General features: G+C 41.4%; 1 protein-coding gene across 1 annotated transcript in view; it reads left to right on the top strand.

The window, feature by feature from the left end:
- The first annotated feature begins 7,588 nt into the window (after positions 1 to 7,588).
- Gucy1b1 (guanylate cyclase 1 soluble subunit beta 1) overlaps positions 7,589 to 13,116 on the top strand; it is a 46,092-nt gene continuing 40,564 nt past the window's right edge. The window contains exons 1-2 of the mRNA XM_006985303.3: positions 7,589 to 7,745; positions 8,235 to 8,308. Of these exons, the coding sequence (XP_006985365.1) occupies positions 7,743 to 7,745; positions 8,235 to 8,308 (77 nt within the window). The 5' untranslated portion in view covers positions 7,589 to 7,742. The remainder of the gene's footprint in view (positions 7,746 to 8,234; positions 8,309 to 13,116) is intronic.

Below are 13,116 nucleotides of genomic sequence, written 5' to 3'. Positions count from 1 at the left end.
AGCAGAAAATGCCTGCATGGTACCCAAGTCCTAAAAAGTCTGCTAAGATGTTTGTTTACTCTGAAATGCTGCCAAACCCTTCTCTATGGTAGAAAGAATTATGAGGTAACTTCAGAATAAACTAAAACAAAACAAAGCAAAAAACTTCACTATAATAGAAACTGAGCAGAACAATGTGCTGGGCAATCCACATGGTAGAAGAAGAAAAAATGAAGCTCACTGGAAAGTTATGGTGACAGTGCTTGTGGGTCCTGCACCTTTATAAATATTTTATTAATATGATATGATATAACACAAATATTGTAGTAATTGCCAGTGACTAAGGCAGTGTTCCAGGCAGTGTTTATTCACAACAGCTGCCCATAATTCCCAAATATGCAGTTACTAATTTTGGAACTTATAGGTCCCAAATCCTTGGCCAATACAGAGAGACACATTTATGTTGAAGCTGCCCACTATGAGAAGAAACCAGACATACCAGCCACCTTTGCTAGTTCATTTGAGTTGCAAGTGTACAAGACATATCTGTGTCTAGCAGAATCTGAGACCTCACAATTTCTCCTCTCCTGTCTATATTTCTGTCATTACTCTGCATGATCACTTGATGAGTCTCTAAGATGTTCCATCTCTTCCCCAGTCATCATTCACACTCCGCACCACACTCTTCTAGAACGCTCTGTATATAACATTCTAGGCCTCTACTTACCTGTTCCTCCAAATCCTTTTCATTCACCAATTCCAGCCTCTAAATTACTTCTATATTTCCAGGTACACTTGAAGTAACTGTCCCAAGACTTGTTTCCTGTCATCATCACAACTAAGGAGGACACAACAAAGAGAAAAAGTTAGTTAGCTCAGTTTAAAAGCTGAAGGTCAAAGAACACGATGCAGACTGTGCTGTGGCCTCATGGTGAACATGGAATGTTTTTAGGAACAAGAGGACACACAAAAGTTAGGAAGTTCTTTGTAAAATTTTATTGATTGCACCTGTATGGGTATTTCGTCTGCATGTATGTCTGTACAGCATATATATGTGCCTGATGGCTAGGGATGGCAGAGAAGGGTGTCATATTCTGTGGGGCTGGAGTTACAAATGGTTGTGAGCAGCTAGGACATGACCTTCATAGGAACTGAACCCAGGTAATTTAGCAGAGCACTCAGTGCTCTTATCCACTGGGCAAGCTCTCCAATCCCTAAGATTTCTCTTTTAAAAACATCTCTTTCTAAGAATCAGCTACAGGTTCAATAAGGGCACCCTTTGTCTACCAAAGGCTTCATCCCCAAGCCTTAAGATCTCCCACTCGTCTCTACCTCTTAAGAGTACCATCACCTCTCACATCACCACACTGAGGCCCAAGTGTCCAAAACATGAATCATTTTGAGGTAAACCAAACTCACACCATCTATATATATTGACCATTCCATTTGGTCAAAAGCATCTTTACCAGAGCAGCATGGTGTATTGTCTACTACAGACTATCTTAATCAGTCAAAGAAAAATCGAGGCTGATTGTTGTTCATTGGGTATTTAACATCTCTCTTAATTCCTGAAATTATCACACTTCCTTTCTGTTCACATTCTACAAGCTCAGACTAAGTGAAATGACCACCTTTACTGTGTAAAATGATAGGAGGAAATGGGAATGATTAGGGTGATCTATACAGTCTGCATCATAAATATTTATTGAAAGCTTACTCTTTGCCAGACATTGTTCTACACTTTGTAATTCCCATTATTTCTGACAGTGGTCCATGTTATCATGAAATTGATGAGCTTTGTTCAGACTAGGCCCAGCTGCAGTCAAGATAAAATACATACATATATACATGCTGTTTTACTTATGTACATATATAATATACACATACAATACACACATATGCATACATGTTCATACAATAAAATATTATACATTATACCTCCACAGAGAGAGACAGAAGTTCTTTCTTCTCAAATCAGGCAAACAGCTTACATGCTCTCTGGTTTGTGTCTGTCAGTTGGTGCACTTATTTCACACAGCATGGAATCCATTAGCTCCAGGGAAAGAAGACACACACCCAAGTGAAGAACAAAATGTATCCTCCTTCTAATTCACTTGAGTTGTTTACAATGATGGGGGAAGGGCATCTCTGAAGAGGCACACAGAAAAAATGCTATCTCTTTGCAAAAGCAGGGACACGTCTCTTTCTGACAGATGTAGACAGGGTTGTCACCTCTCATTGGCCTCAGCATGAGTTAAGAAGGGACTGTAGGGTTTCCTCCCTCCCCTTCCCATCTGCTTAATGGAGAACAAACCTGCTTTTAGACAACCAGCTCTTGAAGTCTGGCTGCCTCACCTACCTAAATGCACACTGAAAGTAACTTCTTCTCAGGAGGAATTTGGCATACAGAATGGGAGTGTGACCAAGCACACTTTAAGAGGCTCTCATATGCAAGAACTGGAAATACTCTGTAGAATCTTCTTGTAGCGGATCCTAGGAAACTAGGAGAATCTCACTGAAAGCTCCCTGTGTATTGGATGATATTCACTTTTCATTATTGATGTCAAGTGAGAGGAAGACAAGAGTGTGAAGGACAGAACATTACATGAAAATTAGACAGTTACCTTACATTTGATTCATTTGCTTAGAAGTCATTGCCAGAAGAGGTATGGCTGTTAAAGCAACCAATTCCTAAAACCCATTACCTACCTCATAATGAAAACCTGAGTGGCTCACAGAAATCTGCCTTTTAAATCAAATTCTAAAGGAGCTTATAAAATCAGTTCTAGATCTCAGGAGTCCATTTCAGTGTCTCTTACCATGGAGGAGCACTCACCTACTGGATGACAAGCATGTTGGCTGTTGATATTTCCATAACTGTGTGTATTTCCCAGAAACCATTTCAGTATATCCCTCCTTCTTAGACCATGAGTGTATTAAGTGGGGCATGGGACATCAGGCCTCCTTAGATGCTTTCTATTTTGCTTACCTGCTCACAGACTCTGTAGGTTATGATAAAGATCATCAAAGGTCAATATGCGAAGGATAGAGTAGAAGAGATAAATATGCCTCCCTATGCCATATGAGACCAACAGAGCTATTCTGGGATAAAGGTAAAGAGTCTGTGCTTAGCTAATTGCTGAACTGTAGGCCTGAAGAGGAATAATAGAAAAGGCAATTGATTGCTCATTTTCTGCATTTATACATGTTTATGTAATCTGTTAAACTTTTAGTGTTACACAGAACAAGCGGCAGTTCTCATTTTCATTCACAGGTTTATCTTGGAAACATGCCTCGTCTCCCCAGGATGATTTTCTGTCCCAGAAAAGACTCCTTACACATGACTGCCCCCTTTCTTCCAACCTTTCACTTCATTATTGGTATTTGTTCAAACCTAATTCTCAATTCTGGATGAGATATTTTCCTATATTCTTAATGTTCACATGTAATGAGAAAAATAATGAGTTCTAAGGAAACAGACAAGTGGTTTTGATGCTGATAAAAGATGTTTCTCCAGCTTTGAGAAGATGGTGGAGAAAACCTTTAGTTAGACTCTATAATCCACCTACTGTCACAAAGACAGAGGTTTTTATAAAGTCCCCAAGTCAAAAAGTAACTATTAAATATTACTGTCTCCTTATAAAATGTCACTCCCTATTGTAATCCACACAGCACATCGACCTGATTTTTTTTATTTTTATGACAATTTTCATTGAGAAAAGTAGAATTTATAGCCAGTTGATGCTTCTCTCACTGTCTTTTCAGTCTACCAGATGATTTTTAAGCTACCTAATAATGTTAATAATTTCTAGTTGTTATATTTTATTTGGGTTTCTTTTTGTTTAAGTTAGCCACTGTTGGTTTCTATCTATTGCCATGTAGAACTATCATGGAGAAACCAAAAGCTTCTCTGATTATCCTGGAAAGACACACAAACTTTAAAAAAAAAATAAACTTTGTTTCTCTATGACAAAAATGGCCTGTAGTAGACCCAAGCTTCGATTGGCATGGTCCTTTCCTCAGGAAAACACAAGAAGACCAACAAGAGACCAAGAATTTAATATAACCGTAGAATTATGTATGGAGAATTTCTGCTGCTATTGACATTTCTGAGAGATTTAGTTTAAATATAATCTGCACACTGGTCTTCGTCAACTTAGACTGCAGCTACAAAATCATATAATCTATAGACACCCTATTTCTCACTAGTCTTAAGGCTGGAAGTCCAAGACCATGCTGGCAAGTTCAGGTCTTGGTGAGGGCCCTCTTCCTGACCCTATGTGCTGCTGGTTTAGGAGATGTCCACCATAGGCTCACATTGTGAACATTTGGTTCCCTGACTGGCAGCACTGTGTGGGTAGGTAACAATGTAGTGTATTCTTGCTGGAGGAAATACAATACGGTGGGGGTGGGGGTCAGGTTTGTGCTGAGAGTTTATAGCCTTGCTCCACTTTCGGGTCACTCTTCCTGCTGCAAGTTTATGATTGATCTGTCTGCTTCTTGGTCCAGCTGCCTCCTGTCACGCCTCCCCTGCAGTCAAGAACTCTCACTGCAATCAATCATCTAAATTCTTACTTCTATAAATTGTCTTGATTATAATATTTGTCACAGCAACAGAAAAGTAACGAATACACCTGCTTGTTCATGTATCTCTCACACACAGGGAAGAGAGAGCCCAGCCACTGTTGTCTTGTGCAAACTCTTGCTTCTTCTTGTAAGCCCTAATTTCACGCCTTCCTTTTAATCAAATGACCTGCCAAGGGCTGTGGAGATGAGGATGTGGACATTTTGTCAGGATAGAAAGTTTTATTCTGTCTCCCATAGTACGTGCTGGCTCAGTATTGCCCAACTCATTTCAGTCAACTATGCCATTTTTCTACATGAGAAACTCCTTACTTCCCTGAAGTTAGTTCTACCTTAATTCAGATGGAAGAAACCACTAATCACCACAGTATGCCTAAAGAATAACTCTGCTCTTAAAGATGTATTATTTATGGACATTTCAGATAGTCTTTTGGCAAGAATAAAAACTGAAAGTAATCAATTCCAAGGAAAAAAGAAGTAAGAGCAGTTCCATGAACTGAATGCATTTAGCTTGAAAGATAATGAATTAAGACAGAACCCAGAATGGACTATCTTTATTTCACATAAATTAATGGAATCACACACTTCTGAGGCCATTTTATTCTGTTGACTGACTATTGTTTGTTGAGCTCAAGTGAGAATAAAGGAAGGGACCAGGAATCTGGCTTATAGACACTCTCTAATACTGGTATGATTTAAGCAAGTTGTTTTAACTCAAATGCAGCATGTGTGAGCAATAACTATTTGTATTTTTAAGACTCATATTGCTTAAATAGATTATAAAGCTCATATTTGATGAGTTTACCACATGTCAAGTGCTAGATGTTCTTTAAAAATATTGTTACATTTTATACCCTGGATTGTCTTATGTTTAGAAGAGGAAACTGGGGTTTAGAGAGGTTCATATTGGGCCAAAGAACAGGAATCCTATGAATATCATTCTCCTTCATGAATGTTTCTCACAGGGAAAATGCTTTATATCCAAGGAATTCAGGCAGTGATATAATAATAAAAAAGAAGCCTGAAATCATGTACAGGAAGCTACATGAAGCCTGAGATTAGAATTAGTATTCTATATGACCATTAATATCAAAACAGAAAGTTTAAATATTTACACCTTAAGAAAAGTTTTAAAGAGTCACAATAAATCGAAGGGATATTTTACATAGATAGGTGACCTGGTCAGATTGGTCTCCTCTTGTAGCATTTACTGTTTCAGTAAAGCTATGGTGGGGCCTTCTTCAATCTTCCTGCTTTCTCAGTCAGTTTTACTTGCCTTCAGAGTCCCATGAGCCTCCCCCCCTTCTCTCCTGGGAGGACTCTTTTGATCTGGAGGAACCTGGCACACAACAGAAAAGCTGAGTGTACGGGCCCTCCAGTCAACAGACCATAATGCCATCAGTGCTTTCTAAAGCTTCTCCCGGCAGATTGTACTTGTATGGTGTGTGTGACATCCATGCTCATCTGACTCATGCTGCTCCCGGCTCTATATAATCAGGTACTAATTGAGGATGATTTCATTCCCGGCTTTTGTTTACCCTGCGTTTATCACTGAGTATCGGATCTTCCTCATGCCTTTTCATAGTTAGTTGTATAATGTGCAGTTTTCAAAGTTCAAAAATGGTTTCATATTTAAGTATCTGTATACAGTTGGATGTTCCATTGTTGGAAAGACTCGCTTGTTCAATCGTAGCATCCTTGATGAAAGTGTTTGGGTTGCCTGATGTCCTTTTTGTTGTCTCTTTTCCTTACCACCTATTCTTGAGCCTGTGTTAGGGCACTGGTGGCAGTGGAATGCTCGTGCTTTGACATTTCCCATCTCCAAATTGAGGTGATTCCGACAGATTTAATTGCCAACAAAGATTCTCAGGTCTACCTGAGACTGGTGGCTGCTCTTTGGCCTTTCCCCGCGCTGACTAAGAACCATGCAGCCACAACATCTGCCTCAAATCCACAAATCGCTCTACTCTTGCTCCTTGTGCCTAATGAGTTTTCCACAATTAAATAACTCATTTGAATGTCAGATGGTAGACTACAGGGAGACTAATTAAATGTCCACATAGTTGTACCAGCCCATTCCCGTTCATATTATTTTTGAGAACAGGAACATGGGACAATTCTAGAGAGTTAAAATTTCTGGAATCCTAACTGCTGGGTTGGAATACAATGGAAGTTCATAAAAGAACAGAAATGGTTTAACATTCTGCTCACAGTTATGTTCCCAAATGAAGTATCTCCCAAGAAGCTCAGGTACTGGAAGCTTAGTCCTCAGGTGTTAGCATTATTTTAAAAAAAAACTTCCCGAAGTTTTAGGAGTTTGAGCCTAGTGGAGGAAGTAGACCATGTGGGTGTCCTTGGGAACTATAGCCTCTCCCAGGCCTACCTGTGTGTCTCTGTCATGAACTGAGCAGCCTCTACCGCTTACTTAGTCAACAAGGAGCTGTGCCTCCCCACAAGCCCCAAAGCATTGGTAGCCAAGGACAATGAACCACTGAAACTGTGGGCCCAAAAGAATTCAGCTGGTTAATGCCAGGTATTTTGTCTCAATGACAAAAAGTCTAATACACTTGTTAAACCTGTTACATATTACAGAACATCCTTGGTTTGTACATTTAATTATTGGCTAAAAGTAAAATGTGCTTAGTTCCGTAGGATTAGCTGTAAGTTTGCCAGCTGGTGTGAGGTAAAGCCACAGAGGAAATCTTTAAAAAAAGCATGAGGACACACACACACACACACACACACACACACACACACACACACACACGCCAAAGAGCAGACTTCTGGATTAGAACACGTGTACTAGGACCACAACGCCCCCATCTACTACTTGGATGAGTGCAGCTGGCTCTGCTCCATCTTCCTTAAGGCCTCAAAGGAAGAACTTGTAACCAAACTAGGGCGGGAAAAGACTGGAGCCCAGTAGCTCTGAGCACATCTGAATTCCCTCCTCTGTCTCCGATTGGTTGATATATGGGAAGCAACAGCGACCGGCCTCCCGTGGCTCTACTCGCCATTGGCTGGGAAGAGGTGGCAATCAGGGAGGGCTCAGCCTGATGCTCTAGCTGCAGCTCTGTGCTGGTCTGGGTGCGCTGTCGCCACCGCTGTAGTCGCTGTCTGGGTCTCTTCCGCGGCACCCTTGCGCCAAGGCTGCCTCTCCTGCTCCGAGCGCAGACACCATGGTGAGTGCTGTCAGGACGGTGAGCCGGAATCTCACACCTGGGCTAGGTGGACCTTAACTGACTAGAGAGCAGACTGCGCTGCGGGAGCAAGACCAGGGGGGCACGGAGAGGAAGGCTGCGAGGAACAGCGCCTTTGGTGGGAGGTGGGGGCACATGATCTGCTGAAAGCTCTGACAGTGGGTCACCACCGCGCAACCCCAGTCTCCGACTTCGGGAGATTCTTCTTTCCTCGGGCCGGGTCAGGTGGGAGGCTCCGGGCTCAGGTCCCCTCGCTGTCCCTGTTGCACCATGGTGACAGGTGAGCAGGGGTAAGAAGATGGGGGAGGGGATCGGTGGAGCCGAGAATCCAACGATCCCACGGATCTCCCCCTTTTAGGATAGGGTACCCCGAAAGCGCAGCCAGAGGGCGAGTGACAGGCCAGTGGAGCCGGGTGGGCAACGCGGTAGAAAGGAGGAGGTCCCTGACCGCAGTCTTTCCCTACCCTGCAGTACGGATTCGTGAACCATGCCCTGGAGCTGCTGGTGATCCGAAATTACGGTCCCGAGGTGTGGGAAGACATCAAGTAAGTGAGCAGCCCTGCTCCCAGGGCCGAGCATTGGCGCCGCGCCCGCACCGGCTTCCCTAGCTGCTCCTGGCAGGGTCGTGGTGCGCATCCTCCGGTCTCCGCTCCCACGCTCTGGAGCCGGGACCAGAGGAGAGGAGGGTAGGCCGGGGCGTGGCCCCTTGGGGTCACTGCGGCCTCCTCACCCCGCCTGAGCGTGGGAACACCCTGCCAGAGTCCTGTGGCTCCCAGGTCAGGTTCGGAGGGTTGGTCAGCTCCCATGCAGAGGCCTTGGCAAGGTCCTGGGACCAGAGGCAGGAAATGAACAGAAGACTTGCGCTCCTCTGAGATTTACACACCTGGTACACATAATATGGTTTAATCATTTGGGAATGCTACAGTACACTCCGAAATCATTTCTCCAGTAAGTCATGTGAAGCACGTATTTAATAAAGGGACCTCTGCCCTATAACTTCCCCCAGGTCGTCCTTGGAAATGATGGTTTGCTATGTGTTCTCCTAAGAGTCCTAGCATGATGTTCTAGTTTCTTTAGAGCTTTGAGCCTGGTACTCAGATGGGACCGGAAAATACACTTACTTGAGATTTTAATGCCCTGGTCACCTCTAAAGCTTTTGTGGGTCTCGTGAGGGGTGTTACTGGTGACTGAAGTCAGAGCCTTGTGCGTGACAGGCAAACACGACGCCACTAAGCTTCATGACTGACCTTTAGATGTTTGAGACAGGCTCTCCCTATGCACAGCGTAGGCTGCCCTGGAACTGCCAATCTTCCAGGCCTCTCAGAGTGCTGGCATTAGAGGAATGCGTCACCATGCCCTGTGGAGCATTGCAGTCTAACAGAATTATCTTTCCCTCTCTCCCTTGTTGAAACCCGCATTTAACTCTTGAATAGCTGAGCTGCCAAGTAACTATACTAAAATCACAGGTAGGCATTACCACATTCTAACTGGGACAGTGGTGAGGATTAAGAAGGGCAGAGGGGAACACATGTCTATTATTTTTTTTAATTCATGTACTCACTGATGTCACATGAGCCCTTGCTATTTTTCGTGGCACATTTTTGTTAGCAATCAATTCCAACAGGCTTTATTATTCAGTAATAGGATGATGATTTTCTATAATTATCTGTTTCCATAGAAATGACCACATCTATAATTTAAGCCCTAGAACACAACACCTTCCTCCAGATCTCTTGGGTATGAGCGTTAATTGATGTTCCAGAAGCCATTCATGTTATCCACATTTATGTTATCCACGGGGCACATCTGCATCCTATAAAAAGAGGCCCAGATGAGGCAGTTATAATTCTCTCAAACAAAACTGTAAGAAATAAAGCCACTTTGAAACTGTAATTTTCTTTCAACTTTATTCATTCCTTCATAGTTTTGATTTTCTGTGGAGATACACACCAGGGCAGACACTAAGAACAAGCCCTTACAGCATAGCCCAACATGAGGATGAGTATAAGCCACTTTCTTTGTGAATGAATGGAGGCGGCATACACATCCCCCATATATTAGCCTTTCATCTTTGGAAGTGAAGACCCCAAAGGTCATGGCAGATAATCTATAACAATGGATATGTTTAGGATTCCAAGAGTATAATAATAGACTATGATGAGTTAATAATCACTATGGAAATTTAATCAAACTTAGAATACATATCTGATTGTTATCAATGTAGGTAACTAGTAAATGTAGAGATCAAAATTTTTATTTCATGCTTCACAGAGGAATGTACCAACATGTTTATTTTTTAAATTAAATTATCAAGATATTTGTTTATGGTGATAATGATCTAAACATACATACATTTTATTGATATTTTAACTTCCAAGTGATGACTGAAAATAGTTACATGGTTTTTCAAGTAATTTGTACACACACACACACACACACACACACACAAAGATTGGTTCTCACTGTGTAGCTTTGCATGAGTGGAAATTACCATGTTGTTGAGACATGTTCTCACAAGTCTTCCTGTCTCTGCCTCTCATGTGCCTGAACTACAGACATGTGTACTCACCTTGAAGTATGGTTGAATAATATTCTTAAATTGGTCAAATGATAATGATTCCACTCATCCAAAACAGTTCTGTTATATATGAACCAGGTCATATGGATGGTTTTCCTCTGAAATTTCTACAAGGATGGCGCCCTTGTAATAGAGGAATCGAACCAATGCTGGCCACCCACTTGCTTGTCTTCTCTTTTTAGGAAGATATCCCTTGGTGGTGACGTGGGTGCAGTTTTGTGTATGTGCTGGGGAGTCTGGCTTGACTCTGCACCCAGGGGACTAAAACTGTTCCTTGCTACCCTGCCTGGTTTCCCCAGATGTTGCTGAAGGCTTTCTGGAAGAGCATTTGCCTCATCAGCAGATGTTTACTGAGGGTGAGAGAAATGTAGCTGCCAGACTGTTGCCATGAAGGTGCCCGCTCCCCATTCCTGAGCACTCACTGCCGCCATTGTCCAAGATGCTTTCAGTTTTAACGTTCTGTGGAAAACTGAATATATGAGAGAACTTTTTATCCTTTTGCTCCTACAAGAACCAAACTTTTCTATCTTCTTTGATCTGTGAAAAACTGTCTAAATAAATATTTATAAAATGTTTTTTTAATGTTCTTGTTTAGTTTAGTAGGAAGTGGACATCCATCTTTATGAGAAAAGAAGCCAAATGTTTAATGACAAAATTCTAAGTAACAGATCCTAGACAGAAAATTCTAGATGGCTATGAGCAAAAAAAAAAAAAAAAAAAAACTTGGAAACTCACTGTCCATGCACACTCTTATCATCAGCATCACCATTTCACAAGCACTTTGCCTCCTCTCTTCAGGAAAAAGAAAAATTACCCCAGACCAAAGCCCAGGAAATGTCCCTTAAAACAACAGACAGAAAAGGTTTAGTGTCTATACTCAAAAACAGCTTCAGGTGGTTGTGGATGTATCTGTAACTACTCAAATGGAACCATGTCAACTTCATTGTTATCTTCTGTCCCAGGGAACATCCAGTGTTCTGGATCCAATGTCCTTACCCACTTCTGATCTCCATAGTAACATAAAAGAGTAAGAGACATCCCTTGCTCTCAAATCTGCTTCGGATCTTGCTTTGTAAATTTATTTTGAATTTTCAGATGATCCTCTTTAAGAAGCCATGGTTTCTAAGTGATGAGAAAAATAAATATTCACTTAGAAAATGCAGTCAGACTTTGTGCATATTAAAATATCTTGTAAATGCTTGGTAGGTCTGCCTCTGTTATAATGGCATCAGCCCTGGTTGACCTGACAATTGCTTTGCATCTGTGAGCTCTGAGATTCTTCGCCTACCCTGGAAAATATGTGGATTCTAAAGATGGATTCAAAGGGCTGGAAATGCTAAGATGATTAAAAGTCTATTAAAAACTAGTGACAGATGTAACTGAAGATGTAGCTCAGTAGTAGGATCCAACACACTAGAAAATACAACACCACACACACACACACACACACACACACACACACACACACGCACACACACACAAAACCAAGTCAAACCAAACAAAGCCAAACCAAAACACCTTTCAGAAACCTGTACTTACTTGCCTACAGGTGAATAGGCCAGAGTATTGATTATCTCATATCAGATTTTCTGAGAGATTAGATATAAGCAATTAAATGCAAATGTTGGTATGAAAGCTGTATGTTCTATAATTATGTAATATTATTTTAGTTAACAGATACTGTCGTCAATTTGCTGTCAGTCACCTTCCATGTGCTTTATGGCTTTCCTCAAGTCCCTGCGTACTTCTTTATGCATTGGCTCTTCTTCTCTTTTGTTTATTGTTAAGCTTATCTTTAATGAACATAGTTTAACTTTTCAGACACTGAGGACAGAAAACCAAGTGATGTCATTCTTGCCTTGAAAAAGTCTAGAGATATCAGGGTATTTTTAGTCTTAAACATAAAAAAAAAATCCACTTTCCTGTCTGTCACTCAAATAAGGAAATAGCTTGAATGCTGGATAGCATGTACTAATCTTCCAGTTTGACACTCATATGTGTAGTTGAATTTGCTAATTATGAATGAGTATTAGTGCCCAAATGAGCAAATTTCAAAAAATAAAATAGTTACATGGCTTCTTAACTTTGCAAGTTTCAGTTGTATATGGGAAAATTAATAACTATTTGGTTGTTGCAGTACATTCAACATTATCTGAAAACATCCTTAATATGTTCTTAAGCAGCTGCCGAAGTAATGGTTTGTATTATTTTCCATTTTCCATTGTCGACTGGGTTTTTCATCATCTTTCTTCTGCAGTATCCCCAAAAGATGGGAAACTCCTTTCGAATAACAGTAGCTTAGGTCCAAGGGTGTGGCTGAATGTTAGAGGGCTTGCCCAGCACTTTACACCCAAACAAAATACCAAGAACAATAGCCCATTGCATATTCATGCTATTCCAACCTAAATGTTTCCTCTCACTTTGGTGTAGGTCCTCAGCTCGTTTCTCCTTTTCTTTCTCCTTTATCCTATTTCTACACTGGCTGCTCCAATTTGTTTCGGATTATCTCTTTGTCTTTCTTCTCTCCTCTTGGTCCTTATCAGCTTCCCTCACTCTGCACTCACACACTCACACAACCTCCTTGCCAGGTTTTCTGTGTCTGCCTTGTGCTCACCCTCTGCATTCTGCAGACTGCAGGACGATGATTATTTCAAGATGCCATCTACACTGGTCACTCACCTGTCCCTAATCCCTTTTGCTGTTTCAAAAGTTTATATTTGCTCTTAATACTGATTTTATCATAACAAATTAAAGCAAGCAAACTAGGGCATCACC

This window comes from Peromyscus maniculatus, chromosome 6, assembly GCF_049852395.1.
Source record: "Peromyscus maniculatus bairdii isolate BWxNUB_F1_BW_parent chromosome 6, HU_Pman_BW_mat_3.1, whole genome shotgun sequence".
Lineage (NCBI taxonomy): Eukaryota > Metazoa > Chordata > Mammalia > Rodentia > Cricetidae > Peromyscus > Peromyscus maniculatus.
The sequence above is the reverse complement of the archived record's forward strand: the minus strand, read 5'-3'. Positions and strand labels throughout refer to the sequence as shown.